We start from the raw sequence: 26,976 nt of genomic DNA on the forward strand, positions 1-26,976 counted from the left end.
TTTGTCATAAAAATGGGATAACACTGGGTGCAGCAGATTTAAGGAACACTTGCTCTTTTCAAGAAACAGGATGGCCACTTGAATCCGAGAAGAAGCCACAACGCCTACTTGATTTCAGGTATTACATACACTTTAGTTACAAGGGTATGAAAATAGGATAGAGATGGAGTTCAATGCTTCTAGGAAACTAACAATAGTGACAGAAAAAAAGATGTGAAACTAAGTAGTAGGAAGACGGGCTTAATATTTTGTACGCTCAGTGTACGTCTCAGTGCATCGGGATTTAAACTTCAACCTGCCTGCTGAATTCAATATAGCAACCAGTGATGGAGGACAGATTGAAATATGGAAACAGACAGAGCCAGTCTATCTGAGGAATATGAGTTGTTAAAAGCTGCAGGAACTACTGATGCATGTTATAGCTGTCTGCTGTACAGGTGCAACCATATCTATACTTGGAATTTTGAGCAGGTTGCTCATGTTGGATTGAAATGAAAAAAAAAGTATTTGCCATATTCCAGTATCAGATGGGCTGATACCAATTACTATTCCAGCTTTTTTCATCAACTCTCTTCATATATGGACACTAAGAAGCAGCTGGCATGAGAAATAAGTAGAAATGCACGACTGTCTCGGCACCTTGCACCTTAAGAAGAAGAAATATTATTTCAGGCAATAACTGGCAGTGCCTGATCAGTCCCGGCTGCCTGATCTGTTGTGTGCATGTGCAAGAAAGTGAAATCAAGATGGCTCAGTTGTTCCAGCTGTTCAAGAAAACAATATGCATTTAATTCAGAATGTTATTGCTTTTTTATTGAAGACTTTTTTTTAAAACAATGTTAGCAAGCTTGCCAACATTGGTCTGGTGAAGATCAACTTTTGTTTTTAGTGATAAAGACACTTTTACATGATGGAGCTTTCCTTTCATAAGGGGCAAGCTTAAGGCAACATTATGAAACTATTTTAACTATAAATGTAAGCTTCAAAATCAGTTTGGAAACTGGGCTATATTTTATGTAGTAAATGTTATCTGGTTTTCTCTCTGATGTTCCCTGGCTGCTCTGCCTCAGCATTCGATGATTAAAGTAGTTTAATGATGGACAGAAAGCTTTGCTTGTCGCCAAAGTTAAGTTAACCTCCAACTTCTTCTGACTGTAGGTTAGCTGCAGCCATTTAGCTCAGTTAACAGTGCTGCCAAGGCTGCTCTGAGCACCGCAGGACTGTTGGTGTTTACACCACTAGCACAAGAGCTTTAGACCGTTGAAGTGGAGGTTTTTGGGGTATAAGGCGGGAATGAATGCTGGCAGGGAGCATTGCCACAACACGAGCAAGGCAAGTGGACAACAGACTCTGGTTTAACAGCCGGCTTAACGCACTTAATGGCAGAGACACAGAAACCAAAAAAGACATTACATTGGAAATCAAGAAGGGAAAAAAAGTGACCGAGCAAGAGGCCACTGAACAAAAGTAAATCTTAGTTTGGCTTTTAGAGAGCTTCCTGAAAAAGGCTGCAGACAAACACTGAGCTGGTCTTCTTGGCTTGCTTTGTCTTGTGTTGCTGCACTTTCTTGCTGATAGCAAGTTGCTGACTTGCTAGTGTTTTTAATCATAAGTTATGTAATCATAACTAATGCACAAGGGGGGGTCCCCTAAAAATGCAGTTTTAATGTGTATAAGAAAGTAAAACACCCATTTCTGGCTGGGCAAGATTAGCCATACAATGCTGTGATCACATGGTCATTACGCCACTTCCCACCATCAGCCTTAACTTGTTACCAAAGGTTTTGGCAAGTTAATAGTTTGTTTATACAACAGACTGCATCCAAAAGACATTAGAACTTGTTGCAATAACTTTCTCTATTAAAAACACACCATTTTTTTCCAGAGCTTGGAGTTGAAGTAGCTTCGCCGTTAAGTTTTCTTCCCATTTCTGTTGAGAGCTGCACATGCTCAGTACAGATCAGGCAGCTGGGTTCAAATCAGTCACTGCTAACAACATACAATAGAAAAAGCGCAATTCATTTATGGCAAATTTTCCTTCCTGGGCACTTCCTTTGCTCTCTACACATGCCAGTCGCTACACATAATAAGCCTACACTTTGGATTGGAGGGCAAGGGTGAACAAAATGTCTCATGTTGTACTGAGTTCGAAGGCATTATTAAGAATATTATAGTAAACTGGAATCAAAAAGAAAAAAAGATACGAGAAAAAGAGGATATAATGGGGCATTTAAGTGGTCACAAAACAACGAGAGAAAGGGCCACATGTCACATGGAATAAACCACCGGTTGGTCGAATCGTAATAAATAAGTGGTTTGTTTGGTTCACAGCCGCCCCTCCTTCTCCTGAACATAACGTATTTACGCTCCATCATTAAAAAGGCTGTAAGTTTGAAATGTGATCTGATGGCTTCACTGAGCAGCTGACCTCAAAACACAGAAAGATCGCCAACCGTCTGTGCTCGAGGGGCTTCGAAGGGGGAAGTGATATGAAAGACAAAGAAGCAGAATAGTAATACATTGATATGTCTTTGAGTTTCATGTCACTGCATTTGACTAGGCCTATCATCCTCTACCCGGCGGGAGCCCCTGCGTTAATCGGTTTTCTTCTCTTCGGGACCTTTCTCTCCAGCGTCGTCTTCCTCGTTCTCGCCCTCTTCGGGGCCCTCCAGCTCAGCGGCGCCTTGCCTCTCCTCCTCCTCCTCGTCCTCCTCCTCTTCGTCAGTCAGGCCCTCCCTCTTGAGCGCGTCGATGTCATCCGTACCGTCATCCGACTCAGCTGTGCAGATGCCATAGCACATCAGGCTAATTACACCCAGCGGTAGGCCGAAGAGGAAGCAGCCCAGCAGCGGAGAGCTGCGAAACACTGACTGATGGAGGAAAAGAGACAACAAAAGATGAAAGGGAGACAAAGAAGGGCAAGTGTGAGGGAGAAAAAACAACACAAATGGAGTAAATGAGCATGGAGACAGAACAGAAGAGAGGAATTTTCTTTCACAATTAAGTCTTTCACAGGATGAGTTTAAGCTTATTTACTCTAACCGCTACAAAAACATGCTCTCCACTTTCTTCTCTCTTCATGCAAATATACAATTAAAGCCATTGTTATGTATAAACATTAAGATCCATCAGAATCTCTTCCGACACCTTCTTCTTTCTTGTCTCATTCAAGCGTGGATCGGTAACCGGGCGAAGCCTCGGGGCCGGCTTCACTGTGTGACAATTAGCTTGTGGTAATTTGATTAATTGCATATTTGCTTGGTAATAAGCAAGTGAATAAGAAGTGAGAAGAGCCAGAAGGCAATTCATAGCATTCATATTTAATAGTAACCTAACATGACTGAAGTTGTGCTCTGGTTGCAGCTAACGAGAATTCACTCTACAGCTGCAGACACTCAAAATATATCATAACATATTTCCTTTGCAAAAATGCATCCTCTCAATTAAAGGAACAACCTTTAGAAAACCCTATCAGGAAGGAAGTTACTGCTTTTATTTTGGTTGTCTACACTAGCAGTCAAAAGTTCTCATTCAATGTTTTTTTTAATTATTATTATTATCAAGATTATAGATTAATGAACAATGGAACACATTAAATCAAACAAACCAGAATATGTTTTATATTCTAAATTCTTCAGAGTAGCCTTTAACATTTTTGCTTTGATGCTCTTAAACGCAAGAAGACAAGAAATTCCACAAATTTCTCTTGAAAAAACTCTTAACATGACGCCCCTGTTAACTGAAACCATTCCAGGTGACCAGCTCATGAATCTGACTGAGTGAAGAAGAGAAGTGTGCAAAGCTGTCATTAAAGCAAAAGGTTGATACTTTAAAGAATCTAAAATATCAAACATATTCTGGATTGTTTAACACTACACAATTCCGTATGTGTTCTTTCATAGTATGTCTTCAGTGTTAATTTACAATGTTGAAAATAATAAAAAATAAAGACAAACCATTGAATGAGAAGGAGTCTTCAAACCTTGACTAGTAATGTATGAGTAAGGTGGAAACAGACAAAAAAACAACTGACCTATCAGAGCTTTGTAGGATGTACTACAGGTGCATCTCAATACATTAGAATATCATGGAAAAGTCCATTTCCAGTAGTTAAAGTCAAATAGCCCCAACCAAGTATTGAGTGCATATAGATGGACATACTTTTCAAAGGCCAACATTTCCATATTAAACATATTTTTAAAATTAGTATTTTGTAATATTCAAATTTTTTGAGACACTGAATTTTAGGCCTTCATTAAAATGTAAGCCATAATCATCATAATTAGAAGAAATTAAATAAATTAAGACATGAAATGTTTCATTCTGTGTGTAATAGATCTTTATAATGTAGTTAAAAGTTATTTCCACTTTTTAAATTGAATTACTGACTAATTTTTCTATGATATTCTAATTCATTGAGATGCACCTGTACATAGTTGACTAGCTACTTCCATGAAATATAGCATCAGAAAAATAGCCACAAAAACAGTGACAAGCATGGAGATGGTCAGTCAATTAAAAAAAAAAAAAAAGGTAGATCCTCAATATGAATATTGCTTTGATCTTTGGAGTTGGGGGTAATAATCCAGCAAAGCAGCACTGGCTCTGGGCAAAATATAAAAGTTGCCATGTGCAGGCAAAAAGCATGCAGGCACACGTGCAGAGAAAGTGGGTAGAACCAGAGTTCAGCAGGGGCCAAAAGCTAATTTTTGCCCCAGGCTTCAGAACGTGTTAATCCGTCCCTGACCTTATTTCTTAAGTTCACACTCCAAACAACAAACACACCAACATTAATCCCTTTCATTCACTTCTCTGAGTGCCTCTTCTGCAGCACACATGTGGAATGAGTATCTGGCTGTTTAATAAAAGTGTTACATCTCTGTTTACAATACTAAAGAGCCTCCCATTAGCTATTAGTGAGAGTGATTTCAAACATCCGAATTAGAGATCCAAAAATATTTGCGGGAAATATTGCAGACAGGCTTTTATGTTTTTAGCAGAGATACTACATTTTATACATTCATTTATTCATTCATTTGCATTACGCCATTAAGCCTCGCGAGTGTGTTTAGAAGGCAGGTCGCAAATCATTTGCAGGAACCCGGGCAGGTTTTAGTATTAATTACATTTCTGCCACGTAATTTCAGGATGTCTGTATTATGTTTCACTGTTTGTGTTTCTCTCTTGTAATGCGCTGTCTTGTTTGCTTTTGTTTTGTTTTACACTGATGACCATACTGGAGAGTTTTAGCCTTTTATCTAGCATCCTTTGGGTTTTCTTGTACTTTCAGATTGTGCAGTTTGAACTGAAATAAACAAAGAAATCTCAAACTTCAAACACAAGCAGAGGTCCACCTTGATACAACAGTTTGTCTGAAGATATTTTCTGTCTTCCTCGCCTATAATAGGCTCACCTCCCGCGACTACACACTCCTACTGTAGCCACATGTCTGTAAAGGCTGCATGCACACACAGTGGGACTTATTTAAAGAGTGAATTACAAATACTTTTGTTTTGCAATGCTTCAGCAAGGGAAACTATTCTAGATTTTTTTTTCTCTTCATTTACTACCTGTAGATTGCAGATTCATTATAATTTGTTGACACTAGAAACACCTGATGATGCATCAAAGAGTAATTGTCAATCATACAGTGTCACAGAATTACACTCACTAACAGTAATGCAGCATTTTTCTCCCTCGCGGCCTCATTTTTTCACTAACTGCTGCAATTTCGCAACACGGTAGACCTAATTTATGATGGTATTTCGATCCAGCTACAAAGTGCTACTATAACAAGTGGTCCATGCCATCCACCGAGCTTATATACGGTAACGTTACAACAATGCACTCAGAAAGTTATTTTTGGTTTGATCCTTTTGACCCTGGATAACAGCGTTGGGCTGCTCCACAATTGAATTCACAGAATGATGTTAGCTACAGCAGCTGTATGGGTATTTGACTCATGTAATGGCCTGAAAGCATGTTCACTGGCAAGCACATCCTGAGGTTACTCCACCTCACTCTCCTCTGCTATGACACTTCACCTGGAGGAGAGCTCTGGAGACAGACATCAGTTACCAGCTGTAAAAAAACTGAAACTCCAGCACTGGCGGTCTCTGTAAGTCGGGGCTCTCAGGGATCAGACCCACGGCACTGCGGTTTGTGCTGGCTGAATTACTCCCGTCCCAATTTGCAGAAGGTCCATGAAGGGATCAAGGAAACCCCAATGGAAGCTTGAAATTATGTTTTTCTTCACTTCACAGGACCGTGTGTCTCATTTAAGGATTTGCACCATCCAGATCCAGTAAAATCTTTAATTCGGTGTTCCTCCTACTAAGAGCAGTGGAGGAATATAACTAAGTACATTTACTCAAGTACAATTTTGAGGTACTACGGTTCAGGCCATTTGTTTGTTTGTCAGCAGGTGTGCGGGGAAACTTGTTGCCTGATTTTCATGAAGCTTGGTAGAAGGTTGAAGCATGGGTCAGGTAAATTCAGAGTGGATCCAAATCACAAGGCAGTTACACAAATTCTTCAGTAGCTTTTGATGATTTTGCAATCTGGTGGCTTACTGCTAGTGCGCATACCACTAAGGATGAGTCCTTGTGGCAGCAGACCTGGGTTTGAATCCCTCCCAAGGGCACTTTTGCACCATACGTCTTCCCCTTCCATTCTCTCTGCAATGTGGGGCCGAACCAGTGGTGGAATGTAACTAAGTGCATTTACTCAAGTACTGTACTTAAGTACAATTTTGAGGTACTTTTACTTCACTTGAGTATTTCCACATATGTGATTCTATATTTCTCTGCATTTTAGGGGCAAATATTGTACTTTTTGCTCCACTACATGTAGCTGACAGCTTTAGTTACTTTTCAGGTTGAGATTTAACATAAAACATAATCAATTTGAAATGATTATATGTTTATAAATTAAACCACATAAAAGTGTAGTTAAAGTAGTTAAAATGAGCCCTACCTTGACAACATTAAACGTTGTTTACATAAATGCATCAATAATAATATCTCAATAATATATTAGAATTTATAAAACAATCTGAGTCAGGCCATTCTGCATAAAGAGCAGACTTTTGATACTTTAAGTACATTTTGATGCTGATACTTTTACCTTTACGGAAGTAAGATCCGAATGCAGGACTTTTACTTGTAGTGGAGTAATTTCACAGTGTGGTATTAGTACTTTTACTTAAGTAAGAGATCTGAATACTTCTTCAACCACTGACTGAGACCAACAGTCGCATGAAAATTCTGTAAAAAAAAAATGGCTGATCTTCAAGCTGTTCACATGTCGCAGAGACAAGACAACAACAGGTTGTAAGTAGCAGTTGAAAAAATTTAAATAGTCCAATATATATATAGCATCTGGAGCCATCTTTTTGTTTCAATATTGGTAACACTTGTGGGTACGTGGAAAAATGTTTTATATATAGATTTCATTTTATTCATTTTGTTGCAGCAAAGAAATTTAATTTGCAGCTTTTCTGTTTGATTTTTGCATTAGAACTGTGTTATAATGCATAAAAGACATTTTCCGGTTCTCTCTACTTCTAGTCAAGACTGTGCAGTTTCCATAGAGGTGCAGGACTTATGTACTGCAGTAAAAAACGACCCTACATTGATGAAAAGGGGGCAGAAGCAAAAAAAAAAAAATTCTCTGAAACTGCTTGGGGTTCAGAGGGTTAAAATACAGTAAATTCTCAAAGATCTCATTCACATCCATGCCCTGAACCTGCATATAAAATGAAACATTATTTGTGACATGTACCACTCGACTCGACTCCTGCGGGCACAAAAATGCCAGAGTCACTGAAGGACAACTTCTTTCTTAAATGATCTCTGTGACAAATGAGTCATTTGGCCTTAATATAGCAGGATACATCAGAGACAATGTACCTAGAAGGTAGTACTCGGTCACAACTTTCTGTCAGCTGCTGAGCTGCGGAGAAGAGAAATATTCATGCTCCCTCCAGTCATTGCCACGGGAAGAAGGATGGTAATTGCCGGTGCTGTGTGATGCTGGATGAGGTAGAGATGGGTATGCTATGCTAACACAGCTGGCTATGAGTCATTGCACCTAATGTGGCTGCTTCCTCATGCTCCTTGTCAGACGTGCATTTAGATAGGCTCTCTGAGAGCGAGGCGGTGGCTGCTGCCTATCTGCTTTGTATCATATCATGTCACTGTAAGCAAGAGCGGTCGTGGTGATGCATGCAGCTCGCTGAATTTAGGGAAGCACAGAGAGAAAAAAAGCATTTCCTTTCTCTTGCACAGAAGCCTTTCTCACGTGGATTTCTTACTTTGGTGCAGTTCCTAATGAGAAACAAATAAAATACTGCACACTTTGCTCCCACACAGCCCGAAGAAAGAAATCTTTTTGTGCTTTAAAATCCTTTTCTTCTAAACTTTCAAAGCAAACCTGACAGCTAAAAAGTTAAACCTCCAATAAGAATGTTTCTACAAGCCTTTTTTCTTTCGTACCTCAAGGTTAACATCCAGAAGTCAGCATACCCTCAATTTCCCTGAATAAAATCTATAATTTTCCTTTAGGAGTTCTCTACGTCCCTTTCAGGACATTGTAAAGCTTCACCTGTGGTTACAAGACAACCGGCGCATTACAACACAGCTGTATTTACATTCCTATCACACCCTTGCTATAAAAAAACACCAGTTTCCCAAAAAGAACCAACTACTTAAAGTAAAAGTGGGAGGAGAAGCAAGTTCAGCCTCCTGACCCTGTCTACTCCCTCGTCCCTCCTCCTCCTCCTGTTTCTCTTTGCCCATACTGTGTTTACTGCCTGCATTGCATATTCTCAGTCACACTCCCTGTCTTGTCCTCTGAATGTTGTTTTTCTCCCACAGGGAACGAGCCGGGCACCCAGGCATTTGTTTTACAGTGTTGTACAGACCCTGGCGCAGGTTGCATACAGTATGCGGTGTACAGTATTTACCCTAAACTGGCAGTCAAGGTGACGCGCGGTGTGAAGCATAGCAAGTACAAGGAATCATTATGATGAACTGTGGAGGTGAAGAAAGACCAAGGCTAGAACAGATGTATATACGTGTTAGTTGGATAGCAGGTCGCTGTGTTATTCCAAATCAGCTAAATTAGCCTGAAACTTATATAAAACTGACCTTAAAGCTGCACTAATCAACATTTTTTACGCACAATGGAGAAGTGCTGATGTGTAATGTGAAAAGGCTCGGTCATACACAATCCCATAAAGATTTATCACACAGGTCAGCAGGTTTTCTTTGGTCTACGGAGCATTTTAGCGACTTTCAGCTTGTTGTTTTGATTTATGACCCACAATGTTACTGCTTTTGGGCACCATCGGTGCTCGTTTCCAAGATAAACGCACTGTACAATGCATTTCCAGCACTTAATTAACTAGTGTGGTATTAAGTAGAGGTGGGGGAAAAAATCGATACAGCATAGTATCGCGATATTTTGCGTGGCAACATTATTTTGATTTATTCGAGTATCGACACTTAGCATTCCCTCAGTATTTGACTTTTTTCCCCCCCAGAGGCCATAGTGGGCTCACTTTTAGGATCATACTGGAGATACTGGTATCATTTGAAACTAGAAGATCTAGGAATCTAAGGAATCTATAGGCAGGATATCTTGACTGTTTATGTCTTATTTTACTTTATACATCGTTGAGTACCCTAAAAAAAAGTGCAATATAGATAAAATGTATTATTATTTTTTTATGACAGTAGGCTAATGAGAACTATGTCTATTTCTTCCAATGGTCATATCATGTTTACATCTTGCTAATGGGCATGTATTAGTATTATGCATAGTATTTTTATTCAGGCATCATCACATGCAACTGTAAACAGTACCTTACAGTCCATATACAGTCATATTAGTGCACTTTATGTTTTATATTTTTATTGAAAACAATGCTGCACTGACACTTAAAAAAATTATTGTACTGACACTTTATTTTTACATCTTTGATTGAAAATAGTGCTGCTCAGTTGGCAGATCATCTGCCCCATGTGTTGAGGCTGTAGTTCTCACTGCCATTTCCTGTCTCTTTCAACTCTCCTGTTCAATAAAAGGTGAAAAGGCCTTTTTTTCCTCTATTTGCTGAGTTTGTTGATTTTTAAAAAAACTTTATTGAAGGTTTGGACAAATAAAGTCCAAACGTCAACGTCTCATGAAAGCCACAGGTATAAGCTCTCAAATACTTTTTGAATTTCATTTCTATCTGCTAAAGAGGCTGAAAAATCTTCTGTTGAATTTCCAGAAAAACTTCAGGTTTTAGGGGGTTCTTTCAAAATCGCCCATAGGTTTTCCAGGCTTTTTTTTTTCAGGCGTTTTAGGCCTAAATGAGTTAAAGAGCATAAAACTTACCATAATGGTGGATCTGGCATCAAAGCCCACGCGTTTAATCCTCTGAATGAAGCCATCACCTCCGTACGCCTGTAGAGAGACACATCGTTTAATAGAGACAGAAGCTGCTGTGTCTAGTCTATTCCAATTTTATACAATTATGCAATTCGATGCAATTGTTTGGGGACAATCCCTATATAACAAAACAATTACCAAAATGTCAGAAAAACTTCTCAAACTGCTCTCACAGTCCACAGTCTAAACCTCAGGTATCATATGGTCAGTACATCCCTGACATTTAAAATATTGTTTCATTAACCGCCTCTCTGCACAAATGATCAGATGTGCTGGTTTGTTCGCTGTCCAGCAGTTCTCCTCCGTCTGAGCTCATTTGTTAGCAGCAGCACCTGGGCAGTCGATGGGTGATCTGTCCCGACGCTAATTCATCAGGATGGCCAATTAGTGCGCTCTGAGTGAGCAGGACTTCTATGAACGAGCCGAGGGTCGGCACGGGATTTTGGGTGGAAGCAGCTGTTGCACAGATTTATACTTAAGCTGTGAGAGGACTGCATAAGTAGTTTGAGAAAGTTTTTGCAAACACAAAAATGGAGCTGGAGTTGTTCTTTTTTTAATTGCAAAGGAGGAACTTGACAAACTGAAGCCAGCTTATGTAGCACAAGATCAGTGAGTGTGGAGATACTTTAGAAAAATGTAGCAATTCCCTAAAAACCTGCTGGAGAGATGCCTGCCAACTCTGGCTGGTTCATGCTTCATGCAGGGCTAAACACGCCGTCTGTGTACATTAATGTTCACGCTTTATAAGAAAAAAGACTCACAAATTGAAGAATTTTAGTCATGCTTTGCAAAGAAAATCAGCTCTCCACATTCTCCAAAAATCGATGACAAAAACAGCTTTTTTGCACCATGTGCATTATTTTAAATTGAATTCAATGCATTTAACACATTCTATTCTGTGTATTTCCGCATGAAGAATAAAGCAGCCTTGAGGCACCTCGTGGCAGACATGATGCTGAGGCGCTCAAACTGTCCAGGCTTTGGCTTCAACTGGACGGCAGAAACATGGAGGTTTCTGTTGCTGTTTATTTGGTGGCAGGAGGTTTGTTTTGCCAAGCAAAAAATAGCCCAGACCTTTCTTGGAAAAAAAAAAGGACAGGACCTCTGGCTGTTTGGCTTATGGTTTTATACATCTGGTGACTTTAGTGTAATGCAGCAGGGGAAAGCAATGACATTTCTTTTTTAGATTAGTATGTACACGACAATTCGGAGTCATGTAGTAATCTCTGTGTTTGACTCGGGGAAGAATTATTGTAGATAATCCATTCAGGAAGGACAGCAATGTGAAATCTAAACATGCAAAAGGAGATTGCAAAAATACCTCATCTGCTGACAATATTTTCCAGGAGGAATTAAAATGCAAAGCAATGTGGTTGATTAATGAAGACTACTGGTGTGATTACAATGGTACAACATGAGGGGAAGGGAGGGGAAAGGGCCATGCTGAGCTGAATGCACAAACAGAAAGCAGCAGAGGAAAGAGGAGAAGGTTTGGACCTGTGCAGAACCGTTCAGAACGCCGTTGATGAATTGGACCAGCTGCTCCAGGGTCTCAATCGGCTCACTGGGCAGGAAGTACTGCTCGTTGGATGTGTTGAGGATGATAACGGAGGGCACTGTCACCTCACTGAGGAGAAACAGGAAAACACAGCTTTTAATCTTCTTAACCCCGGCGTCTCGGACTGCCATTATCAAAGTGCATCATTAGATGGGAACAAATTGTCGTTTCTTTAAGGAACAAATTGTAACACAGAGAACACAATAGTGAGATAAACAAACCCTTTGTACTCGGAGCAACCTAACTTTTCCCGTGGGGATCACTTCAAAGAGAGGATTTTTTTTTTTTAGTCTGAGGAAAAAGGCGATGCAGCCTGGACTGTTTCAGAGTGGCATTTCTTCTATCTTTTATGCATACAGTGTGCAACTCAGGGGCTTTATGAGTCTCTGCCGGTCACAGTTAAAGAGACCTTTACAAATTACAGCTGACAAGTGAATCGCGGGGAGTCCAGAAGAAAGCAGCTCTGCATCCACACTGACACTTATACAAAAACGCCCAGTGCTGCGTTCCAAAGAAACAGAGACTTTTACCCTTTTTCCATCAATATGAGCACATATATACGCATTTTTTTAAAATACAAAAGACTATTTTCCCATTGCCAGTAGACGAGTGTGCCTTACTAGCTCCTTTCTTAGTATTGTTTCATGCCGGGAGATTTACGGCTCTGTAACGTCTTGCCTGCACTGTGAAAGCACCCGAAGTTGGATGCAGGGATCAAGTGATCCCACCAATTTTGCGCCTCCAGAGGGAGAGGCGGAAAATAGGTGGGACCACTATGAACAGGCCATCGGGGCGAGGCGGGGTTTTTGACGTCGCACTTCACGTCTAACACACGCCTCCCACTTGGTCCGACAGTCATCTAATCATGTTCGGCAGCACAACAACTGCGATAGGACCACACTATGAAAGGGCCTTCTGTATTTTTTCTGTCCTGTTAGTCTTTGAGGTCACAAATGCTTCTTTCGGGCGCCCTGGTGGCACACCTGGTAGAGCGCGTACCATAGAGGCATTGTCCTCGTGAGCGGGCGGCCCGGGTTCGAATCCGACTCGGAGCCCTTTCCTCTATGTCTTCCCCTCTGTCTCCCCCTTCACTCTGTCACTCTCAATAAAGCCTTGAAAATGGCCAAAAAAATATCTTTAAAAAAAAAAAAAAAATGCTTCTTTCAAATGCTACTTTCCGGACTCTGTTAACAAATTGCTCAGTTGAACAGATCTGGGTTCCCCGTTACGCAGATGATACTCTTAACTAAATCTTTAACGTGTGACTTTGTATGACTCCTAAAGGAAGTCTTTCATTTCAGCTTATGTTTATTTTTAAAGGTGCTTCATCGATCATTCAAACTTAATCTGCAAAGCACCTTTCATACAGGTTAGTGCAGTTCAAAGTGCTTCATGGATGACTGATGAGCCGAGAACAAGACAGAACAAGAGAAAACCACAGAAGAGAGAATCGCTATTTAAAAACTAGAGAAAGAAAGAAAGAAAGAAAGAAAACATTTGAGAGTGATGAGAACAGTAATCGTAGTAAATCTGAGTGAAATAAAAACTAGATTACAAATTAGATTTTTTTTAAAAGTAAGATGTGCAACGTCAGCATGTCCACACATTTTTTTTACAACATGCAAGTTAATTAGATCAGAGTTCTGCTTAGTGAAACATGACAAATTTATCAGAAGAAGCCAGTAAATTGTGAAAAGTCTGTTTGATAAATTAATTTACATTTTAAGAGGCAGATAAGGCAAATAAAGTAACTGTTGGAGGACGACCTCCAGCAACATACAGCTCAATTTAACAGAGCCAACTTACCGGTGAACATTTACTCCGTCTAAAAGATCATTTATGATTTCTTATGACCTATAAACAGATGCCAACTCATCCACAATATGATTTCATAGAATTTGTTATTATTTAGCTCCATTTAAAGTGAATTGTTGACTTTTTCTATTCAAGCTGCTGTTTTTTGACTGAAGTACTTGCCTTAATCTATATCTATATTCTAGTACTTTCTTTGTTCTTGTGCACCAATACACCACAGCAAACTCCTTCTCAATAAAAACAGATTCTGATTAGAATGGAGTCCAAGATGATGCTCATCTGCCTTAAGTATGCAATTTAAACATTTAAAAAAAAAAGTTTATTAAATTAGATTTATTAAACTAGACCTCTACGGAGTGAAACATGATGACAAATAGCAGAAGAACTAAATAACAGTTGTTATTATGTTTATTTTTTGTCTATGTACAAAACAATTTCTGCTGCTACACTAAGTATCTATTTTTACAGTTTTTTATCTTTATATCTTTATACTTTATTCCAGGATACAATCACTGTGAGCCAAATGCATCGGATTTTCGTGTCTATTAGAGGTGGGAATCAGCAGAGGCCCCATGATACGATTTATACCGATACTTGAGTAATGATACGATATTATTGCGATTTTAAGCATTTTGCAATACGGTGAGTATTGTGATACAATATATAGCGATTTAACTGTTTAACTGCATTTTGTGTCCACAAAATTAAATTCAATCAAGGATTGTTTTGTCAAAAAAGAGAAAATTCTCAGTCTATTCATCTCACTTCAGTCTTTTTATTTCTCCACAATGAGAGTCAAACCCACAGACTGACCAACAAAGTATTCAGTCAAATTAATTGAACTGATATCAAACATGTATGGACGACAACAACAGCAGCATTTTCTCAAACTTTTCTCAACTTTAAGCTTCACTGCTCTGAATTTTTTTGAATGAAACATAAAAAAGCCTAACTTTGCAGCGTTATTTCGACAACTTCCCGACACAATATCCTGACGCACATGGTGCCTTTAGATTCATTAGATCATCAAAACAAACAAATACAGCCGATTGATTTTAACCTCCAACTTTGCAAATGTTGTAAACTAAACTGTAAAATAAAATACAACCATGGTGCAAAAACCAAATCTGATTTTGAAATTGATCTTCTAGATTCATATGATACATTCATATATCTCCAGTATATTCCTTAAATTGAGCCCACTACAGCCTCCGGTAAAAAAAAAACTAAAATGGCAGAAAATACTGATGGTTGGAATGCTAAATATTGATACTTGGCGGCCATGAATCAATATTGTGATACTATGCTGTATCGATTTCTTCCCCCACCTCTAGTGTCTATGTATAATTGAATGACAATAAGGTCTGTCTAAGTCTCTAAAATATATAAAAAAATGTAAAAACTTTACTCTTTACATTGCACTGGAAAAAGGGCAAAAATTTGCGCAATGTTTCCATCACTGTCGATCGGAGTTGCAGCTGATAAATAATCCTGTCTGCTGAAGAGTAATTTGTCCCGGGAATAAATGCCGATTCTAACCTTTCCCACTAAAGACATAAAGCCCGAGGTTAGTGGGTGTTAGTGGGTTTTTCGTCCAGTGGGAGACGGAGTTATAGACACCTCACGCTCTCCGGCCCGCTTATTTCGACAAATAAGCAGAGGAATTACAAAACTCTGCGAGATAACGAACAAGGTCATAAAAACAAGCAATCCCTCTTTCACATGTCTCGCACAACACCAAACCCCTGGCTTAGATAAGGTATCCTGGTGCTCACACACACACAGACACACAGGCACACCAACAGTCCATCACACCGCTGCCACCTCACATCCCTGCAGTGTTACTCAACCCGGCAACAAATTGCACACACACGCACACGTATCCATCACTGTCCCAGTCCACCACCCAGCTGAGAGCCGGCACACACACACACGCCCGTGCAGTAGAGTCATCAACGCTTCACTCTGCTCTACTCTGTCCAGCTGAGATCTACACACACACACACACACACACACACACACACACACACACACACACACACACACACACACACACACACACACACACACACACACACACACACACACACACACACACACACACACACACACACACACACACACACACACACACACACACACACACACACACACACACACACACACACACACACACACACACACACACACACACACACACACACACACAGACACACACACGAGTGTGTAGCTCCTCTGACGTGCAGCCTACTCCAACAGATGGCACCCATTTAAAATAAATATGGATTAGCCTATTCACCTCCGTGAGTAGAGACTACTGGGGGTTTGCCGCCCATAATGAAGGGTCGTATACTGTACTCTATAGAATTACAGCTGGCAGAAAACACACATTTAAGTCATTTCCATTTCCGGCTGCCAAAACCGGCTGTCATGCTGTATAATTATGGCTAATTATAGATTAATTAAATAGAGGGATTTTATCCATGTTTATTTAGATTATTAAAGGGAGCAGTTTGACATTTTAGTTAATACACTTACTTATTTTCGTGCCTATTGTTAGATAAAATCAACACCATCTGTGCTTTAAAGTATGAGGCAGTTTTTTTTCCTTGTTTAAAGAATAATTTTCTGGTGGAAAATGCTTGTTTGCCTTCCTGCATCAACTTAAATGGCATCAATAGTCAGGTTTCCATTCAAATTAGTTGCAAATTTTTAAGAAAAGTAAATGCAAGTTAAGGCTTTATGCGATTATCAGGAATATAATCAGTATTTTCATTCCACTTTGTTGTATTTTGCTTTATTGACGGTTTCACCAAGTATGAACACTTTTTTTGCAATAAGAAAATTTAAAAACAAGTAGATGGAAAAGCACCTATTGATACCACTCTCATGTGGAGCTACAGCTTCAGCCCATGTTAGCATGAAGACTGGAACAGACAGCGAGCTTCTCTAAACTTAAAATGACGCCTCTATGCCTACCAGCACCTATAAACATCACAAAATGACTTGTTATATCCACTTTGTTTACAATAAACTGAAATTAAAAAAACAACATGTGGTTTATGGTTAAAAATCTCCTGGTGAACATGTTTTGTTTTTTTAAACTAATTTTGAAGCAAAATTTTGAAATGTTGCATTAAAGGAAATGGGAATTGGGGACGTTACCAAAGCTGCATGCGTACTTTGGTCAAAAGGTGACAGTGTAATGTATTGCTGTAGGCTAATCTGTCTATAAACAGGAGAAGAAGTAGAGATTGCACAAAAGAGAAAAAAAAAAAACAGAGGTCAACTTTGGCCACCCACGAGAGAAAATAGCAGGAATTGGATTTAATTGGGCAACTTATAATTTTATATCAACAGCTGATCAGTCATGTGAGTTAAATGTTCGGCAAGTCAGAACTTATTTGGAAAAAGTGTTTCCATTTCCTGTTTAGCGCTTAACTATAAAAAATTAAAAAAACACCTCAAGCGAGCGCAAAAACTTTTGCACATTTTTTCAAAGTTTTATTAAATTTTATTGTTTCCATCAAGCCTTTGTTGATCGAAAAACTTTAGCTAGTGATAACAGTGTTTTCATGTCACTCTCAGCAACAACAAAAAAAACCTAAACGTTGGGACTTTTCTTTAAGATTCATGAGTAAACATGGAGAAGCAGTGTTCTGTTTTTAATGTACCATACTATATGTCAAACTTACAGAAAACTGCAGGAAAATCTGCTGCAACTCTCATTTTTTAAATTCAAGACTTTTCTGTTTTTACAGCTGCCATTTACTCAAATCACATAATCATTCAGAAATAATTGTTTTTGGGGCCGGCCTACAATCATGCTTTGTGACATCACAAATAATTTGTAAGTCAATCCTGGTCCAATTTACAGTGTACACAAGTGTTTTATAGAAACTTGAAGCTGCTAATGCTCATACACTGAGAATTGGCTTTACAATAAAGTAGGAGACATCTTCTGTCCCGCAGGAAAACTTGCATTTTCATAGATTCTGGAATTTTTAATGCGGTAGAAGCAATAGATGCGTTTTTGAAGATTTTAATGTGGAATTTTTTTTACTTATTTTTGTTGAAAAAACACATCAGACACACTTTTTTGGTTATACCGTATGTCTCAACAGGTCTGGAGGGAATCTTTAAAAAAGATGAATAAATACGTGAAAGTGAAAGAAAATCCAGGTGAAAACTGGTTTTGAAAAACACCATTTGCATTCAAAACAAGATTCAGCTTAGCCATTTTGAGGTAGTTGGTTTTTTTTGACTCACAAAATGGGACTCTGACTCATTATCAGCAGTTCATTAGTTCGTCTTCCACAAGTTTTCTTTTCACTTTCTGTTACCAGAGGCAATTCTGGGCTTTAATTATTGCAAGAGGACTTAATTAAAAACTGTAAACTGTGATAATAATTATCACAGTGTTTCCAGGAAACGCATTTTGGATGCAAAAAACCTGGATGACGATCGATCTGCTCCTTTATCTAAGATTAAAAATAAAAAACCTGGTATTTTTTTTACGATAAAAACATTAAAAACTGAAAAACAAAATCACGGACGTAAATGGAAATCCATTTTATTTTATGTGTGAGCTGAGACTTGTAAAACATTGTACTATTTCCACAATAAATTCATTGGAGGTTCCACAAAAGCAACCTTTAGTAGACAAATCAAATGACTTGTTTCTAGTCATTCACTTCTATGATTACAGATCTTTTTTAGTCACCTCACATCTCTAAGTTTTCACAGCCTACAATGCATTCCATATAAAGGTTTAGCAATAATCCTGCGTTTAAACAGAGGCAGAGACAGCCTCGGGCTTAGAGTGAAGCTCATGTTGTATGTGTGTGTGTGTGTTCAGTCTATGTGCCTCTGGTGAAAGCAGGGGCAGCCTTACGCCAGACAGACCGCTGCCAGAACACAGTAATCGCTGTGATGACAGAAAGGGGGATAAAAAGCCATCAGATTTATTTCCATGGCTCTCCTAAGGGAGAGAATTAGTGGACATTGACAGGCCAGGATTTCATTCCTCAAAGGAGGGCAATTAATCCCGCGCTACAGCGGCCAAATTCAGCCCCGTAAAACCGGGCAAATACATATTGTATCAACTCATGCAAAATTAGGAAGGCTAATCACCTCTTTCATCCTTAAATATAAACACTGCCTGTCTAATTCCAGCCGTGCACCGGGAGTTTGAATGCCGCCGTGTTTCCAATACGACTTCTACTGTACTCACTGACACACTTTTAATTACAGAGGACTTAGGAGACCATGTCTGCTATAATCTCCCTCATACAAACAATAATATGCTCAAATTAAAATAACATCCTGCAGGGGTCTATTACGCTCTGAGATTCCCGCACCAAACACGCGCAGCATTATACAAAGACACACATAATTAGACACTCTAACATTGGTGGATACATAACAGACACGCCAACTGCTACAGCCCTGCCGGCCTGTAACGCTAGCGGGGTTCTGTCTAATTAAAAGTGTGGGATGTCAGTTGCGGGGCCTCTACGATCACGACGCACCAACAGGAGCAGAGCTACAGTAGCAGGACTGTGTGCATCATTAGCGCGGCTCTTTGACAAGCTATTAAAAACACATGACCGCTATAGATTTAATTCCATGCATAGCCATCTGCAAATTCCTCATATATTCCTCTCTCCGTCCTGCCCTTGTACGAGCAGGATCTTGTGTGCTTTCTCATGTGTGGGAGATGCTGGGGGGGTTAAATTTTCCAAGCGCACTAAAAAAGAAATGACAGTCTGTCTGTGTAATTGACTTCTCCACAAGAGAGCATCGTTAATGGCAGAGGCTGGCATTACAAGTCAGGCCAGACCTGGATAAGTAGCTGACAGAAGGTAATATGAGGTAGACGGAGTAGGAGGAGGATGACATGAGAAGAGAAGAGAGATAGAGAGAAAGAGAGAGAGGTGGGCAGGATTTGAGACACTCACCCCATAATGAGGCTGTTAATGTAGTCGTTCCCATCCATGTGGCCAAACTGGAAGTCCCTGGAGATGCAAGACAAATCAGTGGCATGAGAAAAGGAAACAGTGCTTTAAAAAAAAAAACAACATACAATACAGCAAAATGAGCACTTTTTTTCTGTCTCAGTGGGCTGCTTAAAACTGGGACGGTGAGTGGAACTGCATGTTTTTCACTGGGATTTTTGTCACTGCAGAAAAAAATAATTTCCCCAAAGCTCCGTCCTGTGCCGTCTCCTGTTTCCCCTCATCTTTTTCCACCACAGAAAGGACTCAGGTGATTTATCTAAACGATAAGGCAGGAGGAGGAATTCAATTTGTATCTCATTGTGCCGCACTATGTCTGAGCACAGTGTATTGTGGGTAGACGAGGAAAAGAAGGGGGGGGGTGCACAAGTCCAGGAAAAACCAGTGACTTCCACTGAATGACTGATTGTGGGGGCCTCTACATATATATTATATTCATACTGAATCATAGCTACATCTTGCACGTTTGTCCCCCGGGTGCTGCACAATACAGCCCGTGCTTATATCAATGACATGATTATGAAGAGACTGAACTATATAATAAATTCAGTGGATGCAATATAAAATCAACCCGTGTTAGTGATAATATTGCTGACGATAGAGGGCCGAACTGGGAATAAAGCTCATCAAAAAGTCAGTTTATAACTTTTGCGCTGAAAGCTGCAGCGGTGTGAGTTGTGACTGATGGGAGGACAAGGCACACAACATGTGATGTGCAATATGTAATTTTCTGCCGCTATGGGATCATGGGAATTCAGTGTTCATTGTTCAAGAGGGTTTTATCGTGAGCTGAATTATCCATAGAGTTATCCTCTTCCCTATAACAAATGAACCTGGTGATTAAAGCTTGTAAAAAGCATGAATGAAGCAGTTTCACGCTAAAATTCAGTGTTTCTTCGATGCTGTCTGGCGGACGAAGGATGTCCCAGAGGTGCCGCAAGCTGAGCTGCTGCTAATGTTTGCTCAGCTTGTTTCTCTGATAACTTTTGATCCAGACGCTCAGGACGTTTTTACTGAGGGATGAATTATCCGCAGAGGTCTCCTCCTCTCCAAAACAAACAGACCCAGTGATTAAAACAAGTAAAAACACGAAAAAAAAGCAGTTTCACCTTAAAAATCTGTGTTTTCTCAACACTGTTTGGCAATCAGCTGCTGCAAATGTTTGCTCAGCTTGTTTCTCTGATAACTTAAGATTCAGACGTCCAGTGACTAAAATCTTTCATTCAGTTAAAATATTTAGTATAAACGGCCAAGATCCTAAAAACGTATTGTAAAAATGTACCTTTAAACTGAATAAAAAATCATTTTATGACAGTTTTTGGCAGACTACAACACAGCTGCAAAGGGGCTATAACTCCAATTTGATTAAAATTACAGATTTCTCTAGATTTGAAAATTGTTAGAAACATTTTAGATAATGTAGGTACACAACTCAACAAAATAAAGTCATGGAAAAAAAATATTAGACCACCCTTGTTTTCTTCAGTTTCTTGTTCATTTTAATTAGCCATTTTCCATGAATTTCTTTATGATAATTTTGGTTAAACCATTGAAAGTGGCTAGATATCAGGTCTTAAATTAAACACTTACGAGCTATTTTTGTTGTTATTATATTTGTTCAAAAAAATGTACCTTTAGTTGTACCAGGTATTAAAACAAACAAGAAATTGAAGAAAACAAGGTGGTCTAATAATTTTTTCCATGACTGTATGTAACAGGTCTGGTTGTTTTAAGACATTTCAATGCTGAAATGTTACCTTTAAATTCCCCTTTAACTGTATCATCAATACTTTGTCTATAATTTAAATATTTACAGGTCTGTTTCCCATGTATGTCCATGTTCCTACTCCCACAGACTCTTCTTGGCCAGACCACTGAGCAGACCGGCCAAGAAGGGGGGGCAACCAACTGAGAAGCCTGCATGAGTGAGAGGACGCATGGAGCAAGAATGCACCATTTCTGGTAAATACTTTCAGATTTGTCCAGAAGAGCGTTTGGGGTTTTAACTTTCCTCTGAAGATGGGTGAAGTGTCTTTTGCGAAACGGACAATCAGTCGGTGAGGTCATGTAGTTCTCATGAAGAGTGTTTTCTAACAAGAGATTCCAACTGAAATAATAATATTCCAAGGAAGGAGGATGTGGGGGTGAATGACATTAGCCACAGCCAAATTATACACGATGGTTTGCAATACACAATAATTTTTCATGTCAACCTCATCAAGGGGAGGCTTTAAACTCAGAGATAAACTCTGAAGGGATTTTTTAAAGTGGGGTTGTATGAGGTACTCGTTTGTCTCTTTGTCTCTGGTCTTAAAATACGTCTTGGGTGATCGGATACAAGCTTTCAGCACTAAATACAAGGATCCAAGATGCATTTTGATCAGATCACTCAAACCACTTGCAAAGTTGGTCCAGGATGCATTTGACCACAAATATAATGTAAGTAATATTATGTCCTGATGCGACAAGATTGATTCCCGACAAGGAAAAAGCGTCATCAGTGCGAACAGCATTGACTAAATATCTTGTAAACGAGCTTCTTGTTTGATCTCAGTTTAAACCTGATTTCTTTTTAGTTTAGATTTAACTTTTATTTCACATTTATTGTCATTTTTATCTACCCAAGATCTTCCTTGTTGTCACTGTTCTGGTTCAGTCTGTTAAAAATAAGTTTAATAAGTCAAGTTAAGTTTGTTATCTATTTTGTTCATTGTTTTTCTTATATTATCCTATATTGTGATTGTATTTGTAACTCTGGAGCAATCTGGAACCAGAATTTCCTTCAGGGTTAATAAAGTTCTATCTTATCTTAATGAAATCTAAAGATTAAGAGGTAAAAATGAAACACCAGAATACGTTTTACATTTTGTACGTCCAAGACGCATTTTAAAACCAAGTGTAAACCGGGTCTATAGTACTTTGGTGTTTTAAAGGGTTAGTTTGAATTGACCAAAGTCACAACAGCACAAACAAACTGATTGAAGCAGCAGAAAGGACTCAAGACATTCCCATGTTGTGCAAGGTAAAATTACTGTTTTTCTGAAAAGGAGTCTAGTGGATTTGACAAGACAATAAACCAAATCTGTGCCCCTATATCCTAAAGACAACGGTATTGCAACTCCCTATATTTTGATATTGACCAGGTCTCTATTGACAGCTTACAACTGGTACAGAATGCTGCCGCCAGACTCCTATACAATCGTACTAGCATCTGTGCACTAGCTCCTCTTTGTGTTTAAAGCCCTGCATGGTCTCTCTCCGAGCCATACAGTAGAGCTAGACCCCTCAGATCTACAGATCAAGGCTTGTTAACCATCCCACGATTTCATCATAAACTTTTTGGAGAACGAGCTGCAGAAAGACTCTATGATACTCTTCTTCAAAATATAAGAACAGCAGAATCTCTTAATTTAAACTCGTTTTTACTCCCTTCAACCCTGTTGAAATGAGATGCAATCTAGATTGATTGGCATAATTACATAATGCATGTATTTATGTTCTTTTGTCTTATGAAAATTACTTTTTGCTCAATTATGTTGTTGTAAAGCACTTTGGCACAAACCTAGCTTGTTTTTAAAGTTTTTTATAAATAAATGCGACCTTGACCTAAGCCGATTTCAACACAGCACACACCCACTAACTGACGAAATAACACACACACACACCCACACACTAACTGACGAAATAGGGCGCGAACACACACACACACACACACACACTCACACTAACTGACGAAATAGCGCACGCGCACACACACACACACACACACACACACTAACTGACGAAATAGCGCACGCACACACACTAACTGACGAAATAGCGCACACACACACACACACACACACTAACTGACGAAATAGCACACACACACACGCTAACTGACGAAATAGCACACACACACACACACACACACACTAACTGACGAAATGGCACACACACACACACACACACACACGCCCTCAGAGAGCTGAGATCTGCATTTATTGTTCTGTCAAAATGCTACAAATGGTGGGTAAGCGCACCACCACGACATGTTGCGCTGCATCAAACGGCATCAGCTCATCCGAACGTCAGCCATCACTTATGATCTGTTGACTTGATGCGCTGCCGCCACCCACCACCGGGGGCGTCGCTCGAGCCGCGACTTGTAATTACAAGCACCGTTTAGGTGTGTCAGAACACTGCAGGCAGCTCTGATCTCAGTGGGGATTCTCAGACTCGAAAGTCTTCAAAAAACAGCACAGAGTAGCGTGGCTGATAGTAGTCCAATTGATGATAGGGATCTGTGTAATTCAATCAGTCCTAATGGGAATGCCTGGAGAGGGAGAAACACTTTGATCATAGCGGTTTGAGATACACCTCTTCAATGAAAAGCAGAAATCCATCTGATGAAGCAACATGGTCAATGCTGGGCCACAGTGAGGAATTTAAGCATAACATAATGATGAAAATGTGATACTTTTTTATATGAATATTAATCCTTTTGAGGAAATCCTCTTGTCGCCTCACCGCCCTGCTGGGAGTGATCACAGATAAGGGTCAGCTACTGAACAGCGACCTTAAAGCTGATTTGAATTCACGCCACTTCGGTGGTGCACGTTCACTGTGACCTGGGTCCTGCAGCTGAAGGATGACCTACCTACTGTTCCCAGTGAATCATCCTGCTGCACACACAGCAACTGTCTCTGGAGCCATATGTTAAAGGTGTAATGTGTAATTTTTCTGCTTTAAAACGACTATGTTATGCATTTTGTTGAGTTGTTTAAATTCTGAATGTTTACAAAATATTAAAACCCAAATAAAACATTTTAATCCTGTTTAATTTAGTCACCTGTAAAAGGGGTCGAATCCTCTTTGTGCGTGCATCAACATTGTGCTTATCTGCCAGAAGCTATCATCCGTTTTTATAAAATTTGTCCATCTTTAAGCCATATTTTCAAGATATTATTTTGAGATGAGATTTATTTTTTAAGATGATCCCTGCCCGAACTGCAAAGGTCTATTGTTGGCCCTTTTTCTGCAGCTCAGAGTCTCTCAATCAAAATAACTAAAACAAACAAAAAAGAGCATTGTGGTCATTCTAGTCAGCAGCTCCCTGCTAGGATTCCTTCAGTGTTCAAGGTTCAGGAGGTTTTTACCAGGAGCTGAATTATCCAGAGTCCAAAAACATGCACTTAGGTTTAATTGGTGACTCTAAATTGCCCGTAGGAGTGAATGAGAGTGTGATTGTCCGTCTCTATGTGTCTGCACTGTGACAGTCTGGCATCCTGTCCAGGGTGTACCCCGCCTGTTGCCCAATGTCAGCCGGGATCGGCTCCAGCCCCTAGCAACCCAACGCTGGATAAGTGGTTGAGGAGAATGAATGAATGAATGAATTATCCTCAGAGGTCTGCTCTACAAAACAAATGGACCAGATGATTAAAACCAGTAAAAACACTGAATAAAGCAGTTTCATGTTAAAAATCAGCGTTAAAATCAAGCCGGTAGAGGGGCGAGAGCTGGGCTGCTGCTAACAGGAGCTCAGCTTGTTTCTCTGATAACATCAGATCCAGATGTCTGATGACTAAAGTCCTTCCTCTAGTTAAAAAAGGAGGTTGGTGTAGTGGTTACAAACACTCTTCTGTGTGGAGTTTGCATGTTCTCTCCGGGTCCTCCGGCTTCCTCCCACAGTCCAAAAACATGCAGCTTAGGTTAAATTGGTGACTCTAAATTGCCCCATAGGTGTGAATGAGAGCGTGAATGGTTGTTTGTCCCCATGTGTCAGCCCTGTGATAGTCTGGAGCCCAAAGTCAGCTGGGATCGGCTCCAGTCCGGTTAGGACGTGGTTGGGGATAATGGATGGATGGTTAGAAAAAACCCACCAAAATCCTAAAATTGAATGGTAAAAATGTGGCCTAAAACTGGATAAAAAGTCAAGTTTCGACAGCTTCTTGGTGATAATGAAAAGGGGATAGACACCACATCAAAATTACTGATTTCTCCAGGTAGTAGTACTATCACACTGTCTATCTGGCAGGGGGCTAAATTATGCTCCAATTTGACAAGTTGAAAAAAACTGAAATTGCCATTATGAAAATGATGTATTTGGTGGTGGTTTGTGTGGAAGAGGGGCTTAATTCGGAAAATTTTGTTTTCGTCTATAATTACTAATGGCTGGTCTGAAAACAAATCACATGATCCCACACTACTTTTTATCCAACTCCATCTTTTGTTAGTTTTGATTGAGAGACCTCTAGCAACGGAAAATTACATATTGTACGTTCTTGCATCCTTTCGGTTTTCCACCATCTTTCTTTCTGACTTTTTGCAGAGAAACTAACAACACTACAGGTCTGAAATTATACATCTGAAGTGCATTTCCTTTTTTGTATTCAACGCCTTGTTTAATTGGTTCCCCTCCAGTAAAAAAACAGGTCGAACAAGGCGGTGCGTAACACAAACATCCCATTTCCAGTTGTTATTGCACAATTGGAGCCGGAGAAAAACAGAAAATTATGCATTAATACAAACCCGAGCTGAGTTCCTGACTGACAGCTGAAAAGAACACCTATATTTGGAAGCTGACATTTTGCATAATTACCTTTCTACTGAACCTCGACGAAAACAGACGTGCCCCGACAAAGGCATAAACTTGCTTGTGAATAGACAGGCGGCGCTCCCCAGTGAGTGCACCATCCTCGAATAAATGTATAAATTGGATATTCATCTTTGACCTCATCGTGCATCCGTGCCTTACCTGTTAAAATGTTCTCTGTATTCCTTCGCCACCCTCTGAATCAAGGTCTTTAATCTAAAAGCAAATGAGAAGAGAGCGAAAACGCCACATGAGTCGGAGTCCAACCTTTTTTTAGACTGATGCCTGTAATTTGTGGGAAGATCTAAACAATAACAGCAAGTCTTATCTTTATTTGAAAGCCGTGCACTTGGGCACAGCTTTAGTGGTAACCAATGTGAGTGTGTGGGAGTAGTTTATATATACGACCGTGCTTTTTAATTTCAGTGTTCTTTGTACCTGCCACTCTCCTCTGTGGGGTCCTTCTCATCGATGACTGCAATCGCCACCAATTTGCCTGAGGTGGCAGACAGGGATTACAAATCACAATCACACACACAAACATACACACAAAAAAGAGGCTGAGAAGACAATGG

At 39.7% G+C, this 26,976-nt stretch overlaps 1 protein-coding gene across 1 annotated transcript in view; it reads right to left on the minus strand.

Moving 5' to 3' along the window:
• Positions 1-1,860: 1,860 nt before the first annotated feature.
• The window catches only part of tmx3b (thioredoxin related transmembrane protein 3b), a 46,924-nt gene continuing 21,808 nt past the window's right edge, over positions 1,861-26,976 (minus strand). Inside the window, exons 11-16 of the mRNA XM_059326601.1 lie at positions 26,840-26,897; positions 26,564-26,617; positions 19,771-19,827; positions 11,935-12,064; positions 10,384-10,452; positions 1,861-2,870 (exon numbers count right to left, since the gene is read on the minus strand). Of these exons, the coding sequence (XP_059182584.1) occupies positions 2,595-2,870; positions 10,384-10,452; positions 11,935-12,064; positions 19,771-19,827; positions 26,564-26,617; positions 26,840-26,897 (644 nt within the window). The 3' untranslated portion in view covers positions 1,861-2,594. The remainder of the gene's footprint in view (positions 2,871-10,383; positions 10,453-11,934; positions 12,065-19,770; positions 19,828-26,563; positions 26,618-26,839; positions 26,898-26,976) is intronic.

The sequence above is a fragment of the Centropristis striata genome, chromosome 23, assembly GCF_030273125.1.
Source record: "Centropristis striata isolate RG_2023a ecotype Rhode Island chromosome 23, C.striata_1.0, whole genome shotgun sequence".
In the NCBI taxonomy this organism is placed as follows: domain Eukaryota; kingdom Metazoa; phylum Chordata; class Actinopteri; order Perciformes; family Serranidae; genus Centropristis; species Centropristis striata.